Source organism: Carassius gibelio, chromosome B5 (genome assembly GCF_023724105.1).
Source record: "Carassius gibelio isolate Cgi1373 ecotype wild population from Czech Republic chromosome B5, carGib1.2-hapl.c, whole genome shotgun sequence".
NCBI classification, from domain to species: domain Eukaryota; kingdom Metazoa; phylum Chordata; class Actinopteri; order Cypriniformes; family Cyprinidae; genus Carassius; species Carassius gibelio.
In genome coordinates, this window is record NC_068400.1 from 20,574,212 (window position 1) to 20,594,567 (window position 20,356).

The 20,356-nt window shown below is 37.5% G+C and overlaps 2 protein-coding genes across 3 annotated transcripts in view; one reads left to right on the plus strand and one right to left on the minus strand.

The window, feature by feature from the left end:
• Positions 1-1,146, minus strand: part of LOC127958588 (alpha-mannosidase 2) — a 51,577-nt gene extending 50,431 nt beyond the window's left edge. Inside the window, exon 1 of the mRNA XM_052557479.1 lies at positions 674-1,146. Coding sequence (XP_052413439.1) covers positions 674-799 — 126 coding nt within the window. The 5' untranslated portion in view covers positions 800-1,146. The remainder of the gene's footprint in view (positions 1-673) is intronic.
• A 1,124-nt stretch (positions 1,147-2,270) lies between these two features.
• Positions 2,271-18,309, plus strand: pja2 (praja ring finger ubiquitin ligase 2). Of its 2 annotated transcripts, none has more exons than XM_052557481.1 (9): positions 2,271-2,400; positions 4,121-4,312; positions 5,593-6,532; positions 7,385-7,561; positions 8,337-8,522; positions 9,009-9,123; positions 13,491-13,605; positions 16,353-16,468; positions 17,907-18,309. In XM_052557481.1, exons 2-9 carry the CDS (start codon positions 4,123-4,125, stop codon positions 18,024-18,026), a joined length of 1,959 nt encoding a protein of 652 aa, XP_052413441.1. In that variant the 5' UTR covers positions 2,271-2,400; positions 4,121-4,122; the 3' UTR covers positions 18,027-18,309. The 2 variants fall into 2 exon arrangements, with proteins under 2 accessions (XP_052413441.1, XP_052413442.1); XM_052557482.1 differs by having other exon boundaries at positions 7,388-7,561.
• The last annotated feature ends 2,047 nt before the right edge of the window (positions 18,310-20,356 follow it).

Below are 20,356 nucleotides of genomic sequence, written 5' to 3' on the forward strand. Positions count from 1 at the left end.
AGACTGCTACGGTTTGAGTTAAAAATCTTTGTTTGTGTTCTACTGAAGAAACAAAGTCACCTACATCTTGGATGCCTTGGGGTTAAGCAGATAAACATAAAATGTTCATTTTTGGGTGAACTTTCCCCTTTGGCTACTTAAGGTGCATGATGTTGTTCTTATAACAAGGTATTGCTGAGGATAAATGTTTGCACCTTTTGTAATGACACTTTAACTTCAACCATAAAAATACAGTATTGATTGGAGTATGTGCATGTTTGAATGCAATCACAGTCAGACCTTTGAACGCTGGGGACCGCGGGTTAATGACCTTTGAGATCAGTTCACTGTCCGGAGCCAAACAGGCTTTCTTTTTATTCGCTTTCTTAATTGCTTAGAACTGTATCAAAATAAGTTATTCAATAAAAACACACGACAAATTATTTGAGAAACAGGAAATGCAGGAAACGACTTAGCCTACTATTCACAGCCATCTTTGTGTCACTGTATTGTTTTAACAGCATAATGTAACATGGAAGGAAGCAAACTATAAATTCAAACTACTGTCTTTTATCAACCACATCAGCATCAAGTTAATATTAGCCTGTAAGTTCACAGACCAGCAGAAAACACACATCTGCTGACAACACTGTCCATATAACACAATTATTGATAAGCGTAAGACATTACCTACCTTTTGAATTCTCTCTCCATTTGGGTTTTTGCCATGATCTATGTGATCCAACATCAGGTACAATGAAAATACCACAACACAGAATATGGCACTGCCAAAAACTGTGAACTGTCTGCTGAGCTTCATTTCTCAGATGAGTCCTGTACATTCAAATGAAAGGCAAACTTTTAAACGCGTGTGGCTCGCGAGCGGCGCTCCTGTAGGTGACAGAAGGCAGAAGTGAAAAAGAAAGGTGTTTTCGCCATGAAGAGTTGTGCGGAAGGGGACAGACACCTTCTCTAGCTGACGGCGGGGGAATGTCGCGCTGTGTGTCCACGGACTGAAATCCACTGCGATCTGTCTACAAAGTTTTGACAATGCGGAACAGTTTGTGTGATTCAGCAAATCGTGATGGTAAAACAGGCAAAGGAAAAGCGTCGACCCTGCCCCCTTCCTGCAGCACTTACTAGGCTACAGACAGAGAAAAAGTGAGCGTGGAGTTGCGCCGCCTAACGAGGGAACACATCTCTCTCTCTCTCTCTCTCTCTCTCTCTCTCTCTCTCTCTCTCTCTCACACACACACACACACACACACACACACACACACACACACACAGGCAATCGGTTGAGCCCATACATTTTAGTCAATTTACTGTTGAGGCTGTGTTTATCTGTGGGGTCCCAGAGATCTTAAACAATCCCCAAAAAACATTTGACAGACACTGATGCTTAATAGCCTGCACTTATCTATAGAAATGTAAAAATATGGAATTTATGATAACTAAACGTCTGTTTAGTGTTATTGCTTTAGGCCTATATTTTATATAAATGTGTTATAGCTTATATAAAAAATGCAAACCCTACAAGCAAAACCCCTTTTTTCAGGCACTGGTCAATTTTGAGATTTTGAGTTATTTTGCAACTTGTAGTTTTTTAAACAAGTGGGAAGAAAACACCCAAAATACACAATACTTTATGATTTATGGAGTGGATTTTATGATTTATGACGAGATAAAGCGATATATCCAAAATCCCCTCCAAAAAAAACCCATTAAGTCAATGTCAACACAATTCTTGCTATATCCAATCTTTAGATTTTTGTTCTGGACATTTATGCAATATTTAGTGCATATTTAATTAGATTTATTAGATTAGATTTATATATTTCATCATAAATCAGAAAACTTATGATACAAAACAATGGTCTTAATGTACTGTGCTGTGATCTTTTATAATGCTGTTTAGCCTACTTGTAGTGTCTTGCCTTAATACATTATTAGCTAATTAATGAATTGATTAATCAAGTGGAACTATTTTTGTTTCCTCCAATTATTAGGTTTATAATGTTTGTGTTTGGCAGTGCTGAGTATACGAATAAATGAATGAATAATTTCCTGTTCTAATATTTTATGAATCAATTATTTTTCAGTTTCACACAATTAATCCAACCTGAATTTGCATTATTCCGATATGTCACCCCATCTTATCCCATTCTACCCTGCCCTGTCCCGTCATGTAGCATTCCACCCCACCCCATCCTATCCTCGCCTGCTTTCTGTTTCCAGGTGGGCTTTAAATTGCACACGTGGTGTTGTAGTTGGTTTACAGCTGCATATAGCTGCAGCCGATTTTAATACGGCCAATGATACTCACAGTTGATTGGCGCACATGTGTCACGTGACCCTTAAGTTTTGTGGTGACGTTAGCAAGAGTTAGTTGTGACACCGGAGACATCCAGGAACACACAGGTACTGTCCGTTAACAAATCACACATTTCATAAACCAAAACATCGTGTGAGTTTTCTGCGTAAATTTGGAGGAATTAAGGCGTCGGCAGACATTATAATCCACGCCTTAGAAGCAGAAGCGTGTCTGCAAACATTAACGTTAGCTCGTTAGCTGAGCTCAACTTGTATCAGGGCCCGTATTTAACTGAATTGATCTGCTGATCATGTGAATCACGATATTTGTGTGATACTTTGGTTAAAAATCTGCTTTGATGGCTGTATATTATATTTATTGCAACGATTTATCTCCATGTACGCTAACGTGACAAAAGCGACAGCATATGTTATGCACTTTTAGTGCGTATTGTTGACGGATGGGACGTGATGTGTTTGTTGCAAACCACGACAACAATAACAAGACAGTGATGGCTTATAATCAGGCTGTGCTAAAGCACTGTCGTGATATTACTCTGATGAACATCAGTGTGAGCTGTCATAGGTTAGAAAGCTTTAATTCTTTCTAATCCTTGTCCTGGAGTAGCCCTGCGTTGCACATTTGGGATATTTCCTGTTTTAACACCCATGACTTCTTAGTAGATGCTCCAACACATGAAGATAATGTGTTTTATAAGGGATTGAACCAATATTTAAAAGATTGCTGCATGTTCTTAATCAAAGATGGATACATTTGATTAGAATTGAATCCTCTTTGTTTTAGGCCTTGTAACACTGTGTGTAATTTAATGTGTTAGGTGTCACACTGTATGTTTTCATTTACATTGTTACATTTAATAATTAAGCTGATGCTTTTGTCCAAAAAGGAGGAGCATCTCAAGCAATTCATCATATACGAGTCAATAAAATGTACAGTACCACGAGGTCGAGTTGCAAGACTATGTGCCTTTGTAATTAATTATTTAAGTGTCTATTTTTACAATCATCTCAAAAAGTATGTAGACACTTGAAAGTTAGGTTTGCTGATTTTTAATGAGCTTTGTATTGTTAGTGTCAGTAGTAGGCTAAGTATTTTAACAATATGTACTTTTTCTGTGTGTTACTTGCAACCAGCTATCCTGTTTATTTGTCATGAAAGATCCAATGGATGACTCAGAATGAATTATTTTGCTTCATCTGGTGGATTTTTGACAACTCCAGGGCTTTTGTTAAACTAAACTAATATTCAAACTTCTGGATTTTTGTATTGCCGCCCATGGACAGTCATATCAACAGAGGAGCAGGACCAAAGTCAGAAGTGAATTACGGGGGTTGAAGTTTTTTGTCAAAAGAGAGTGCAGCTACTTTTCTCTTTTTTTCTCTCTCTCTCTAGTCATGGAGCACTGATTTCAAGGGTGAAAAAAAAAAATCTTTCTAGTGTTGAAACAGTCAAGATTTATGAAAAGCAAAACTTGCCAGTAGTGAATTATCCTTCAAGGTCTGTTCACACCAAGGACGATAGCTGTAGTTCTAACAAAAACTTTTTAATAACTGTTCTAATTCTTTGTGAATGGGGAACAGAGGAACAATATAGCTGAAAGAACACACGTGTTACAGCTGATAAAAACATAAACAGGCAATCCGAGTCTATGTGACTTCAAAGAGCTTGAGCATTTAAAGTGGCAGATGACATAACAGACTTACAGGAAACAGAACAATATCTTGTGATGGTGTGGACAGCTATATGGTTATGGCTATCTTCATAGTTCTTGTTCTTGGTGTGAACTTATGCTTCTGTTTCTCGTAGGAATGGGTCAAGAAGCAGGCAAGTCTGCATGGCCCAAACCAACCGGAGGATACCAGACCATCTCAGGCAGGAGGTACGGCCGGAGACACGCGTATATCAGTTTCCGCCCAGTGACAGATAAACAAAGAGTCACATCCACTGTGGACTGTCTTAACATGGAGAGGACGAGTAGTCAAAAGGACCCGGCAGTGGGTACGTACCAGCTGGGGATGGAAACCCTCAGTGGATAATTAAACTAAAGAGTGACTCCACATTTAAACCCAAGTGTGTCATTTTCTCACCACAAATGAGGAAGAAAAACTGGTATTGGATGAAAAACTGATCCCACTCCAAGCTCAAGCCAAGCCACTGTCAATCCAAATAAACACATTATTCTGGAAATCTTTACTTACATGTAGTTGTCATTGAATATTATAGTAAACTATTATGTTAAAATAACATACTTTGGCTAAGGAACTGGAAATCTGCGAGCAGTAATAGTGGAGGAATGGATTTTGAGATTGAGGTTCTCATGGTGAATAAACAGCTTTGTAATATTGGGAATGTAACAGGGATTTTGAAGAGCTGAAATATGCTTCCGTGTGTGGGTAGTTCTGCTTGAGAGTGAAGCATTCATCACCTTTAAAAGGTGTAGACAGAAACCCTGTAGGAGTCCGTTTGACTTTATTATGCAAATATATACGAGAATGGTGAGGGTGGGTTGAAAGTAGTTTTAAAATGGGTTTCGGTTTCTTCTGTTTCTATAGGGTGACTGTCAGGAAATGCCAAGGTCATATTTCACCCCTAAAACCAAATGAAAACAAATAAAATATTTTTCATTAAGAAAATGAAGGATGTTGTCAGGACCAATAAGTGTGTGTGTGTGTGTATATATATATATATATATATATATACACATACAGCAATTAAGCATGTTTAAAGCATGCACCCATTTTCTTACTCTGAATGGTCTCTTAAAGTCCCTGAATTAATAAAAATGTAATTCTAGTTTAGCTATTTATTAAAAGGTTTAAATAAATATTAAATAATGAGATTTTTCTCCATACAAAATAAATTGTTTACATTGTGAAGTATAATTAAGTGGCTAGCACAATAGTATTTATTAAACTGCTTTTTAGTTTGTCATTTTTAAAAGAAATGTTTGTTATTTTAATTTTCAGGACAAGGTCACAAGGATTTTCATAATTTTATTACAATAATGAATGAGGTTTGGTTTATTACAGTAATTATAATTTTGGGGTAAACAGTTTTCATGAGACGATACAAAGAATCAAAAGGTTTCTAAAATAGGTTTAATTATTTGTAATTCTAAGAATAAATCTTATTATATTCTTGTAAATTTGGGGGAAATGTAACCAGACTCAGACCAGACTCTGAGTCCCACTCAGTCTATAGTGCATATACACTTACTTCCAATGAAGGGATATCCTGTGAAGGAGAATGAATAATAACTAAAAACCTTTTTCTTCCAGCATCAAAGGGCAACATTTCTTCAGTGCTTCAGAATATCCTGCCGACAGCATGCACAAATGCAGTGCGCCCAGAGTTAAACGCAGCATCAAATCAGGATGGCCACAGCAGGAGGCAGTCTTCAATGTGTAGAGTCACAAAAGTGCCCTCAAACCATTTCAAGAGACCAAAGAGTGACCAGGTTGTGCCATATGACAGAAAATCTTATTCTGGCATAGAAAAGAGGGAGCAGGCTAGAGTGTGGCCCATCAGTGAAGACCCTAAGCCCAACCCGGAAGCTCTGAGTTACATCAACATTGACGCCTATGAGCCTGACAGCAGCGGGGCCGAGGAGGAGGACTCCAGCTTAAATCCATCTCAGGCTGCTCAGAAGAGACTTGATGGTATCTGTGAATTGGGTGGAAATTCGCTTGATGTCTTTTCAAAAAGAAGTAAACATTCAGTGGCACCTTCTAAAAGCGCGACAGACCTTTGCTGTGAGCAGCCAGAGTTTGAAAGAACTGTAAAAGCAAATAGGAAAGTTAGTCCATTGTTTGGTGGTGAAGACCAAGCTCCAAAATGTCATGGGGTTACAGCCAGCTCTGCACCCGCTTCCTATAGAAGCACAGGAAAAACCAATCCTGAGGAAACATTTCAGTCCGAAATGGTCGTGAGGCCAAAGATCCGCAAACAGACAAGCGAGACTCACCTTGAAAGGAGGAAATGTTCTGAAAAAGAGGAAGTGAGCCATTTGTCAGGCGCAGCAGTCAGAAACAAGTGTGGCTCAGCACCTCCGGGTTTCCTCACACAAACAAGCCCTAAAAATGAGTTGCTCTTTGACTTTCCACCCATGGCCTTGAGTGACCTCCACTCTGAGGACAGAAGAAATGAGGGTGACAATAACGCAGATGATGATGAGAATTTCGTAGAGAAATGTGACCCATCCACGAAGGTCGACGAAAGGTACAGTATTTCCATTTAATTTATTGCACTAAAATCTGTTTGAATTGTACTAAATTAATGTAAAATTACCTTTTTTACCTTCATGTTATTTATGTAGTAATGGAAGAAAATCTTTAGAGTGAGAAATCTTTCACACCATTGTTGAAAAAGGTATTTTATGCTCACCAAGGCTGCATTTCTGTAGTGTTGTGAAATATTGCAATTTGAAATATATATGTTCTATTTAAACGTATTTTAAAATGTAATTTATTCCTTAGATACAGAGCTAGATCTTAAGCAGCCATCTTCATCAGTTGTCTTCATCAGTGTCACACAACTCTTCAGAAATCATTCTAATTTGCTGCTCAAGACACTCTATTTTTTATTTAATTTTTTTAATCTTAACTAATGTGGTTAAAAAAAAAAATCTGGAAACTGAGATACAATCGTTTTCAGGATTCTTGGAATAGAAAGTAAAGAAAAAAAAACGCATCCGCTTAAAATATAAATATTACAGACTGTCTTAGTGACTTTTGATTAATTGAATGTATCCCCAGACGTAAAACTGAGTTCAGCTCAGTTATAGAATTATTTTTTTTTTTTTCAATTTAAATTAACAAAAAGATAATATTTTGGTCCCATATTTTATGTAACTTATTTTGTGTGTTTTTTTTAAAAAGATATTTGTATAGCATTGAGCAAAAAATCCTCCTTATTGATAAGGTATACACTCAGGAAATGAATGAGGTGCCAAAGGTGCGCTCAGTGGGTGCTCATTCTGCATGCTAGGGCACTTCAGCTAAGAGGATTAGACTGACTTTAACAAGGTGGGCTCATGTGTGTCTGTGCATGTATCCTGCTCCGTGTTCTCAGCAGCAGCTCAGAATACAGCGAGGGCGAGTGGTCGGCCTCGTGGACGTCTGACTCTGGGCTGGAGAAAGAGAGGAGCACGAGCGAGGAAAGCTGGGAGAGTCTGCCTGGCATGGACGAGCCGCCTGACAGCAGCAGCAGCAGTCTGGAGGAAGTGCCTTCTCTGAACCTCACTTTAGAGTAAGCACACATCCTCTAACAAACTCCAAACACTTTAGTAATAACATCATTACTCTGTTGCCATCCCATTGACAAAAGACTAGTATTTCTAATGATTCTTTGATGTTTTACCCCCTCAAAAAACAACATTGAGATTTCTGTCCATATAGAAGTTTTAAAGGATTTAACACATTTCGCCATGCCAAATTAACAAATTTTTAATAAGCGTTCCAAAAATAATAACTTGCCAATTGAAACAAACATCAGTGAGAAAGCCATCAGTTGTAACATTACGTTTTTACATTATTTAGATATTGTAGACTATGTGCATTCCCTTTCTTGATCACTTCTTGTCTATTTTTGTGGCTTTTCCCCTTTATTCATCTACAGAAATCAAGCTAATCATACTCCGTTCATTTTAAAGCAGTAGATATGAACGATCAGTGAGCTGCCTTGCTGATCACATTTTTTGGGAGTTATAAGCATGTATTGAGTCAACTAGGCTCACACACTCACATTTGGCACAAATAATAAAGTTTTCTGGGTATGCCACTTATAAATACATTGTCCATTAGGATGTGTTTTTCCCCATCATTAACTGATAAATGAGTCCGTCTACAGCAGTGATGTGCACACTGAACACAGACACACGCTTACTGCTATTATTCCAACATCTTTGGTCACTGGGGACAGAGTGAAATGCAATGTCAGATGTAATTTAAATGTGTTAAACATTTAATAATGTTAAAGTATCCCTTTTTTCCATTGTCTTGTGTTTGTGTGTGGTGTTCTTCAGGGAGCAGACCCCTCTGGAGGAGGGCGAGATCCCCTGGGTCATGTATAATGAGGACTCGGGCAGCAGCAGTGATGAAGACCCTGATGGTGTCAGTCAGTTCGTGCACCCTGGACTCTTTATCCTGGATGGAAACAATAACCTGGAGGATGATTCCAGCATGAGTGAAGACCTGGACACAGAATGGAGGTCAATATACAAAAAAAGCAATATTGTCATGTTATCCTTTAACTCATACAAGGGAGATCTCATGAAACATGTTAACTTAAATTGTTGTACTCTGCATACTCATTTATGCAGATTTAAAAAAAAAAAGTGTAACTGTAATGGGATCGTTCTACTCTTGAAAGTTAAATGAGGTCATTTTTTCCCTTAAACCAATTATGCATTTCATTATGATAATGAGAATTTGAAAGGGAAATGTGCTTGTCATAAAAATATATCCCTGCCTCAAAAAATAGACTTCATTCCTTTATGCAAAATATGTAAATAAAAATTTGGGTGAAACATGACATGTATTTATTAGATGCACCCCAACGATGCATGCCTGAAATATATAAAATGGTAATTAAATGTATTTAATATATTACAAAAAGAACTAGTGGTTGTGTCAGCTGCCACGTGAAATGCTGACTAAGAGAGAAAAGCTGTGTTTAGAAGTCTTTTGTTATTCAGGTTTCTGGATGAATTTGGTGATGGTTTTGGGATGGCTCAGGCAATCTCTTATGTGGATCATTCCCAGCTCCTTACTTACATGGCGTTAGAGGAGCGTCTTGCTCAGGCTATGGAGGTGAGGGATCTCTGCACTGTTGCATAAACTTGGCTTGCACAATTTTAATTATGAGTTTAGAAACATCTATATCTATCCGTTTACCCATCTGTCTATCTATATACAGTCACGGCCAAAAGTTTTGACAGTGACATAAATTTTGTGTTTTGCAAAGTTTGCTGCTTTAGCTGTTGTGGAGTTCATTTACATTGTTTCTAGATTTCGTAGACTAGTCAGATGCATTTGTAATGATTGCTAAAAGCTTCAACAGCCAAAAAATGAACTTTCTACAAAAAAGCACATTTCACTGTTTTTTGATCCCGACACAAAATGACCAGCGTACATTAATTGACTAATCAGGTCAGCAGCACCTGTCAAAGTGTGAATGAGTACTAGTCAGTTGAAATCACTATTACACTATTTAGATTGTAAGAGCACACTGAGTGCTATAAAAGGAGAGAAAAAGCACTTCCAATCATTAGCTGTGTTTCCACTATCGAGCTAGGACCGGGCGTGCTAGTGCGTGCCAGGGCCAGTCGCGTTTCCACTGTCACTTCCGGGGCTTGATTGTGCCTCGCCGGGGCTTCCTCGGGGCCAACGGCCAGGGTTTTTTGGCCCGACGAAAACCTTGGGCCAAAGCGGGCCAGCTGGGGCTAGAGGAGGGGTCTTGAACAAAGGCGGAGTTTCTCCATGTCTGGAGAGCGTCAGCGCGGATCATTTCAGAAAGATGACAGCTTTAACACCAGCATTAAAGACGTTTTGAATTAAGTTGAGCTCAAAACTCACTCTTAGTTAGCAGCAAGTGTTTGAAATAACTTGATCCGATGTGGATTATAATCACTAAACAAGGCAGAAATATTTATAAGCGATGTAAAAGACTTTGCACGCTAAACATTAACATTACCATAGTAAACATGGTAAATATGACCGCTTGGAGAAATCAAACATCAGCTTCTTATTCTCTATCAAAATGGATTTATTTATTAAGTAACATTTTATGTCGTTTCGTGAGTTTAGCTCCACGTTGTATATCATCAAAATATAATAATGATTTTTGTTCGGGAGCTTTTATAAAAATAGCGAGTCTGCACTGCGGATCATTTCAGAAAGATAACAGCTTTAACACCAGCATTAAACGCTTTTGTTTTAATAAGTCGAGCTCAAAACTCTCTTTCAGTCAGCAGCGAGTGTTTGAAATAACTTGATCCAATGTGGATCATAATCACCATACAAGGCGATGAAAAATATATGCACGCTAAACTTATTACCATAGTAAACATGGTGAAATATGATCGCTTGAAGAAATCAGACGTCAGCTCCGTATTCTCTATCACAATCGTGTATTTATTAAGTAACTTATATTATCTGTCACAAGCCTCGTCTCGAGAGTTTATCTCACGTTGCCTATCATAAAAGAATATAGCCTAATAATGTTTTTTGTTCGGGAGCTTACAAAAATAGAGATTATCATTCATTCTAAATATGAAAATAATAAACTCTAAAAAAAAAATCCTAAATAATAAACAGAAACAGACTCAACTGAATAAGCAGGCTATTTTCATGAGCGTTAAAAATAAATAAATGAAATCAAATTATTCACATATATACACTTATTTCTGAGTCCTGATAAATTAAATCAATATGGTCAATGTATCACTTATTCTATAGTTAAAACATCATGCTTTTGAATTTGAATATATAACAAAGCATGCAAACAAACGGCCGCTTTTATCATGTTCGTTTTGTGATCGCGCATGTTCCAGTGACTTATTTCTTAGTTTTCTGATAACTTCTCTTTGTTGGTGAAATTTTGAGGTTGCATGACGTTGTTCTGAGAGGCGTATAAAGGGCGTGTTTTAGTGACATGCAGTGGTGCTTCAAGCTCCACTGTGGAAACCCTGCACTATTCTGGCCTCGGTGCTACTGGCCCGGGGCTATGAGCCCTGCCCGGCCCGCTTTAAGCCCTGGCTCGCACTGGCCCGACAGTGGAAATGCAGCTACTGTGTTCTTGTTAGCATCATCACTTTGCATCAAAATGGCCTCAAATGCAAGGAAACCGCTACAAAGAATATTACACCTGAAACAACCATTTACCGGAACATCAAGAACTTCAAGGAGAAAGGTTTGACTGCATTGATTAAGTATTCAGGACGTCCCAGCAAGCGTCAGGACTTTCTCCTCCTGTCAAAACGTCCTGCAAGAGCAACTTCTTCCAACAATCAATGAGCAATTTGGTGATGATCCCTGCATTTTCCAGCATGATGTAGCACCATATCAAAAAGTGAGAAAGATGTGGCTGGAAGATAATTACATTGAAAATGTTGGATCCGTGTCCAGGCAACTCTTCAGATCTCAATCCCATAGAGAACCTGTGGTCAGTCCTCAAAAGACGAGCGGACAAACAGAAGCCCACAAATTGTGATCAACTCAGAGAACTAATAAGGCAAGAATGGATCACCATCATTCAGGATTTGACCAAGAAGCAAATATCCAGCCAGAGTGGGCAAAAACTGTAAATATGGACTAATTATACATTTTTCCCAATAAAAGCCTTTTGAAACCTCTGATATGCTTATCATTGTTTTTCAGTATACCATAGAAACATGTAGAAAAATAATATACTCAAGCAGCAAACTTGGAAAAAAACACAACTTTTATTTACATGCATGTAGGTTAAGTAACATTGACCGGAAGTTGAAGTCGGGTGGGGGCTGCCATCTTTTAGCAGAACTTCACTTGCGTTAGCATTCCCATTGACTCCCATTCATTTTGGCGTCACTTTGACAGCAAATAACTTTACATTTGAGGCGTTTAAAGACTCCATTTGTCCATTATTTATTTCTAAAGATACACGACAATGTATAAAGGGCTCCATTACCTTCTATGTTACATTATGGCCCCGTATAAACAGTTTTTGTAAAAATAGGCTAATGATTGCATCATAACCACTCGACTCTGTCGCATTACCGTACAGACAGGAGGAGAAGCTCGCAGGCAATTAACTTAATATGGCGTACTGGCGTTAAATTTTAAAATACTATACAAAATAATTAATCAGAATACTTACTCCTGCTCACTCACGCCAAAGAACTCCCCGCTCAAGCTCGCTGTCTCTGCAAGATTAACGATGGCAGTTTGCACGCACAGCTACTAGAGGATTTACATCTGTCAGACAGGTTGCTGACGTCATCAGGCTTAGTTTGAGTCTGCGCGTCAGAAACGGAAGTGCTAAAAAATGCTAAAAATGGGCTTCACTTGTCTCAATTGAGTTCCAATGGGGTCGCTGTGTCCATTTCTTTTACTGTCTATAGTAGTTCCAGAGGAACTGTTATCATCTACATGTGTGGAGCGTCTCAAACTCAATCTCTAAATGTTGTTGTGAGTTTGTGTTTATTATAAAGTTCATCTGGGAACGCAACGTGTGCCATTTCATCAAATTTGTAAGGTAAATAATTTATAAATCTACGCAAGCTCAGGAAGAATACATTGTGGTTTCAAAATAAAAGCTCAAACCCTCACACTGAGTTTACCCATTTTGATGTCCACATGTTCTTTTAATTACAGTGGCTATAGCATTTCTGCCCTAAAGAAATGGCCAAATATTAAAGATTTAGTGGAAATTTGAATTAAATGATGCTGGGTCAATATTAAACAAGTATTAGATGCACATGGATGTCTAAAAATAATCAGCAGGCCGTTGGCGCCTCTGCAGGCCTTTTGTTGTAATGTGTAATTCACATCAGCTCTATTGTTTACTATACATTGTATTTTAACAGTTTTTCTTTAATAAAAACATGTTTTCTTGCTTTTACTTTATTTGAACTAATTATCATTGCCTCATTGCTATTATATATGTATGTTAAGTAATTTTAAAGGCTATTGTTCACTGGCATCTATTTTTATTACCGCTAAATAAATAAATAAATAAATATATATATATATATATATATATATATATAAAAATAAATAAAGTCTTTCGGTCAGATGAGTATTTTATTTTTTTATTTTTTTAATAAAGAGAAGCTTCTTTTCTATATCATCTGGGCTAATATTAATGGTAAGATTTAAATGGAATCTCAAGATGCGTTTAGTTTGACTGTTCACGTCTTTAATGAGACGAGTTTAGTAGTCTTGCATAATGTATGCTGCTTTTTCATTAACATTATAAATATTGTGTTATACAAATAAATGATCCATCTGAATTCAACCAAAAAGACGTTAAGAAATTGGACTCGGTTGCTGACTGACGTTGTTAAACCCCAGCAAACTTCATTGATTTCAGCCAATGAGAGAGCACGCTAGCAATGTAAGGCTTAATGTATTATTAACTTGCTTCTATCTTTATCCAGGGGAAATGAAATATGTTAATGTATTTTGTTGTGTTGCAGGCAGCACTGGCTCATCTGGAGTCTTTGGCTATAGATGTAGAGCAGGCTCATCCCCCTGCCACTGAACAAATCATCGACTGCCTACCCCAGATCACCATCAATGCTGAAAACACAGGTACTACTACCTTTACTTGTAGCTACATAAAGTGCACAAAATACAACACTGCAGTCAGCAAGTGTCTCTACTCTAGTGTAAGGTTTTATTCAGTCTGTTCAAACAATATGTGAATTTGGACAGACATTTTTAAAAGAAATGAAAAAAGTTTTTAGAAATGCATGAATGTAATGATTAATATAATATCAACAAACAAGCAAAGTGAAAAGATGGTTACTGGGGTGGATAGAGTCCTTGATTATTTTAACAGCTCTGCTTTTGCAGCGTTTGAGGTAGATGTCCTGCAGAGAGGGGAAAGCAGACCCGGAGATGCGCTCAGCTAAGCGCACAACTCTCTGCAGGGCTTTGCCGTTTTGAATAGAGCTGTTACCATACCACACTGAGATACACTTTCTATAGTACCTGAATAGAAAGTTTTCAGGATAGCTGGAAATAAAATTTCTTCAGCTGTCACAGATGGTACAGTCGTTGCCTGGCTTTATTAACCTGTAGTTCAAGTCAGGTCCTCTGAGATGTTTACACCAAGGTACTTGAAGCTGCTCATCCTCTCCACAGGGGTCCCGCTGTCCATAAGAGGTGTATAGGGCTGCTGCTGTCTCTTCCTGAAGTCCACAATCAGTTCTTTAGTTTGGCTCTACGTTCAGGGTGATGGAGTTGGAGGTGTATTGGCCTACTTTCACCACTTGAGGTCTTCCAGTGAAGAAATCAAGAATCCAGTTGCAGGGTGAAAAATTCAGGCCAAGGTCTATGAATTTAGAAGCTAATTTTATGGGGACTATAGTAAAAGCTGAGCTATAGTCGATAAATAGCAGCCTCACGTAGTTCCTGTTATTGCTGTGAATGTGTGTGAGAGAAGAGTGCAGGATGTGACAGATGGTATCATCAGTGGATCTGTTTGGGCAATAGGCAAACTGAAGAGGGTCTAAAGTATCCGGGATGGAGGAGCAGATGACGTTTTTAACCAGTCCCTCAAAGACCTTTATGACTATTGATGTGAGGGCAAGTGGGTGATTAGTCTTTCAGACGTGAGGGTTTATTGTTCTTAGGCACAGGGATGATGACAGATTTTTTGAATGAGGTGGGGGCCACCGATGTAGCAAGAGACTCATTAAAAATGGATGTAAACAAACCAGCGAGCTGATCAGCGCAGGACCGCAGAACACGGGCAGAAATTTCTTCAGGTCCGGCTGCTTTCCTGACGTTCACTCGCTTTAGAGCCCTCCAAACCTCATCCTCTGACATGGTGATCACATAATGATCGCTGATCTGACTGCTGCTTCCTGACGCACTGATCGGCAGACTCGCACTGCTTAGATTGCTTTCAAAGCGGCCGTAGAAGGTGTTTAGCTCGTCAGCCATCGACAGATCTGCTTTCACCTCTGCAGAGGATTTGTTTCCAAAGGCACGGATGGTCTTTGTCAGATACGTCGGGATTAATTTAGCTGGAAATGTGACTCTATGTGTTCCCTGTATCTGTGTTTGGAGGCTCTTACTGCGCGTCGGAGAGCATAGCACGATGCTTTGTACTCGCCCATGTTTCCAGACAGAAAACCAGTGTTGTAAGCAGCAGTGCGTTTGTTTACTGCTGCACGGATTTTGTCCACCCACGGTTTCCGATTTGAGAAGGTCCTTATATTATTATTAGTATAATTATTTATCAAATTTTTTTTTAACATGAACCGAGAAAAATGAACAAAGAAAAAACATTACCATCTACAGCCACGAGAGGGCGCTCTATGCTTCTCAGTGCTCCTGTAGTCTACACTGAAGACAGAGCTCCCTCTTGCGGCAGTAGACGGTAATGTTTTCTCTTGGTTCTAAACAAATGCGACTTACGTTTTTTTTCCTCGTCATGACGTATTTTTGGACTGATGCGACTTATACTTAGGTACGACTTATAGTCCGAAAAATACGGTAATAGCACAAAATAAACATGAATGAACGACAGAAGGTATTTTGTTTCAACTGCTGGAAGACTCTCCTGTCCGGTTTGTCAAACAAAAAAAGCAGATTCAGCATTATGATGGGTCAGATCATCTGTCAATAAGACTCCAGGCAAAGGGTGAATTCCAACGTGACATACAAGTGTTCATGACTGGTCATAACAGACATGGAAAGTTAGTAATACAGAATCACGAGTTGTAGCAGACAGACTATGTGTGCTATATTACAGTCTGTATTGGAGTGTTCCAAACAAGGTGTGCGTTTACATGATTGTACTGAATTTATGATTTTCTTCCTGTTTCTCACTGCTGCCCATGTAAAGTGTTATGCAGATGGGAAATTGCACTGTGTATGAGACACACTTGTGCATACTGTTCAACCTATCTGCCCTAATTAGTATTGAAAATGACTAATATCACAGAATTTAAGATGGATAGTGTGCACATTGGGACGCAAGCTTACAGACACAGAAACCCAAGTTCATCACCTACTTCTTTTTAGTGAAGCACGAACACCAGATGAGAAATGTTTTTCACAAAACTCAACACATGGGATGAATGCCGGGAAAATCATGCTCTCACACTAATGTCCCACTTCAACTTTATTGCCTGAGTGCATTTGGGAGCAATAAATCTGCTTTGGAAAGCAAAAGTTGACTTCGCTTTCAGCCCTAATGACTGAAATGAATAATTTGATGTGTGCGTGACTGGATCGAGACATGCTTAACTATTTGGCTTGGTGTTGGGGGTTCACAGTTGAGTCTTTTACACACTTTCACATGCACACTCTCTTTGGTTCTGCAGAGCAGGAGCAGTGCTGTGCCATCTGCTGTTGTGAATACGTCAAAGATGAGATCGCAACCTTGCTGCCGTGCCGCCACATGTTCCATAAACTCTGTGTCACTCTCTGGCTCAGAAAGGTAATGCAGTTTTTACTTGGCGCTTGTGAAAGAGACAAATTAAATGGTTATATCAGCCAAAACTTAACATTCTGTCATAATTTACCCCCATTTTGTTTATCTTCAATATTCTCTCATCCTTTTTGTGCATACATTGAAAGTCCAAAACTTTCACGTGTTAAATCCAAAAAGAAAGGATTACACTTTATTTTAAATAATTCTACATTTAAGTACTGATTCATTTTAACTACGGTAACTATGTACTTACTATATGGTTTGGGTCAGAATTAGGGTCTGACTTCTCTTATGATTAATTAAATGTAATTATGCATAATTTATTATTAGAATAATAAGTACATCTAACATGTAATAAGGACACCTTAAAATAATCCTAAGAATGTATTGTAAAAGCAATCCATAATGCATCCTAGTTTTGTATAGACATTTTAAATAATGTAGAGATTTAATTTAAGTATTATATACATTTTCATATATATATATATATATATATATATATATATATATATATATATATATATATATATATATATAATATATTTCTTATAATATATTTCTTATTTTTATATCTTGAGCTCATCAAATATGGTAAACTTGAAAGTTTTTTTTAAATGTTAACAAAACAAATGCCAGAATTTATTAAAGACTTGGGGAAAATTTGAACTAAAAAGGCAAATATACCGTATTTTCCGGACTATAAGTTGCACTTTTTTTCATAGTTTGGCTGGTCCTGCGACATATTTATCAAAATTAATTTGACATGAACCGAGAGAAAACATTACAGTCTACAGCCGCGAGAGGGCACTCTAAGCTGCTCTGTGCTCCTGTAGCCTACACTGAAGACATATAGCGCCTTCTCGCGGCTGAAGACGGTAATGTTTTCTCTTGTTTTTTGGTTCTAAATAAATGCAACTTATATTCCAGTGCGACTTATGTTTTTTCCTTACCATGACATATTTTTGGACTGATGCGACTTGTACTAAGGTGCGACTTATAGTCCGAAAAATACTGTAGTTCTTTTGCGATTGACTGTATTGCATGTGCTTTTGAAGGCATTCCCCTGTCAGGAGGGGAATATTTCAAATAATCACGCAAGCTGATATACTAAGATTTACGTTAGTCAGTGTTACTGGTGTTCGCACCTGATTTAACGCCCAAAAAAACGTTCCACTCCCATTGGCACTTTTATGGCAGTGTTCTCTTACGCTAATTTGCTTTGTTTAGTGAATGGATAGACTATAATCTTTGAGGTTCCAATACATCTATTTTACGATTTCAATAAATAATCTTAATTTGTGTTTTTTACAGTCCTCTAGGTTTGGAGCAACCCATCGTAGTGTCAGTAAATGAAGACCGAATGTTTTGTGGACTGTCCCTTTAAGATTTGAATTTTATAATGACATCATTATATGTACCTAATACTCTCTTTCCATGATTTCAGTCTGGCACATGTCCAGTGTGTCGTCACGTTCTGACCCCGGCGGTGAGCGAACCCGTGTCTTCAAATGCAGAACAAGAAACGCCGGCATCCGGTCACAGCGCGTCTGGAGGAACGTGTTGAACGTCAGTCATACACAGGTCAAAACATCCCACGAAGAAACACTTCAGTCCCCGCGGCCTGAGCTAGCATTCCGATTCCATTTAACCTAGTGACTCGTGCTGCAATTCATGGTCCAAGCGTGGCGAACTTAAACTTATTTTCTAAGAAAATACGAATGCGTATATATTCATAGGAAGCATATTTATTCATGTTTCAATTGCAATGCTTTTGTAAATCAAGGCTAAACGTCATGTCAAGTAAAACTCTGATGCAATCCATCAATAAAAGCTCTCATTTGGTTCAAGTGATCATTTCTTTGCTCAATTCAGGGGCTTTCCACCCTGAGCTCCTTCAGAATTCGTTCAGTTACTGAGGTGCATTCTAATTCCAGATTTAAGTGCATGTAGCTGGATATGAATGATAATAGCTGTGCGATATATTTCACTGTGGTTCGTAAGCGTATTTGTATAAATCATCCAAATGATGGTCGCTGAATAGGTAGTTTTCACAAAAGTACCTTCGGGAGCAATATCATTTCCAGACGGCTGTGTGCGAGCGGCTGACAGTCTGAACTGGAAAATATGATGGTGGGGGACTATAAATATGAAATGGCTTTGTGCTGTTTATTGCTAAGGCAATTGGCATGTATTGAATGTTGTGTTATTTACAGGCGGCAGCTCGTATCTGTGGAGAAAAGCATTGCTGCAGAATAATACTCGCACATTATTGTGGACTCTATTTACTGGAATCTTACAAACCGGACATATTATTTCTGTATTTTTGGAAGACCGCGTTAACATGACTAACTAAACCTTCCGGCAGATTTGACTGGCTGGGAATGATCAGAGAGATGAGCAGCTGTAGGCTCTTTTCACAAATAGGGTGTAAATTGGTGTCCCAGTTTAACAATGAAACACAATGGGTCTTATTCACTAATAATTACATGGATTATTCATATCTATATGCACAGGAGAACTTCTCATGAAAATACACTTAATTCATGTATTTCATAATTCACACATTTGGAGCATTTGAAATGAATAGTAATTTGAATAAAGCATATAAGAGCTTCCTGCATAACTTTTCCTTTTACAGCTTTATATTTGTCTGCTTAAGTGAGTTTTATTGGTGGTGTGTGTTTGTGTGTGTGAAGATGCAGCTGATTTTTCTGACATTTAGAAGAAATGTAAATGCAAAAGTTATTGATGAATTTATGACCACATTCTTATGCAAATGTTATGCATAAAATCGTGTGTATGCACAGTTAGTGAATAAGACCCTTATCTACTACTGGATAAGCTATATCTATATAAGTGCTGACAAACAATTAATTGTGATAAATCCCATGCAAAATACGTCAACGTTACGTTTAAAAATTAAATATATGTAAATGTGTAAATATTTTCAAATTATATTCTGTGTGTGTGTCTATATATATATATATATATATATATATATATATATATATATATATATATATATATATATATATATATATATATATATATATATATATAATATACACACACACATCAGGTAAACAAAAGCTTTTATTTTGGATTTGATTAATCATTTGACAGCACTAATATTTATATTTAACACCATGAATACTCACTCAATTTTAGGCACAAATGCTATAATTACTAAATGATTTCCACCACGCAGAATTTGATAGTTAAGTCACATCTAAGGTGACATCAGTAAGCAAATTAAATTTTCTCAATTGTTTTTTTTTTTGTTTGTTTTGTCTGCATTAACCATTCAACTCTGTTATCAAATTTATCACAAGAAAAAGGATTGTAAAATTAAATTGATTTATTTTTATTTATGGGATTAATCTAGAAAAAGTATTATTTAATTAATTTTAATTCATCTATAAACCAACGCTCTAACCATACAACCAAACGAGTTTCAAGTTTGTATTTCTCTTAATATCTTTGTTATTGCTAGAAAATAAGACCTTTCCAGACATTTCCCCAAATTTCAGTAGCAAGTTTAAAAAAACACTTAAACAGACCTCCTGAAGGTTAAGCACTTCCCTTTAAACAGTTTTTTTATTTTTTTTTATTGAAAGCCCCTGTTGCACACACACACACACCATCATTCAGTTGAGCTTTTCAGTGCTCCTTTTGATAGAAAGACCAATCCTCACCCCAACTAGCTTATTATGATGCTTATTAATAACATATTGGCCATTTATTAGTGCTAAGAAAGCACATATTCTGCATGACTATATTCTACATCCCCAATACCTAAACTTAACTATCTTAAGCCACAAATTATGAGTTTGAGGCAAAAGTTGTAGTTAATGGTTTGTTAATGGCGAGAATTGGACTTTTAAAATAAACTGT

Excerpts from the sequence above, each read along its gene's own strand:
- pja2 (XM_052557481.1), top strand. The coding sequence starts at position 4,123 with ATGGGTCAAGAAGCAGGCAAGTCTGCATGGCCCAAACCAACCGGAGGA. Across the intron at positions 4,313-5,592 it reads TCAAAAGGACCCGGCAGTGG|CATCAAAGGGCAACATTTCT; the intron begins GTACGTACCAGC and ends TTTTTCTTCCAG. Across the intron at positions 8,523-9,008 it reads GACCTGGACACAGAATGGAG|GTTTCTGGATGAATTTGGTG; the intron begins GTCAATATACAA and ends TTTGTTATTCAG.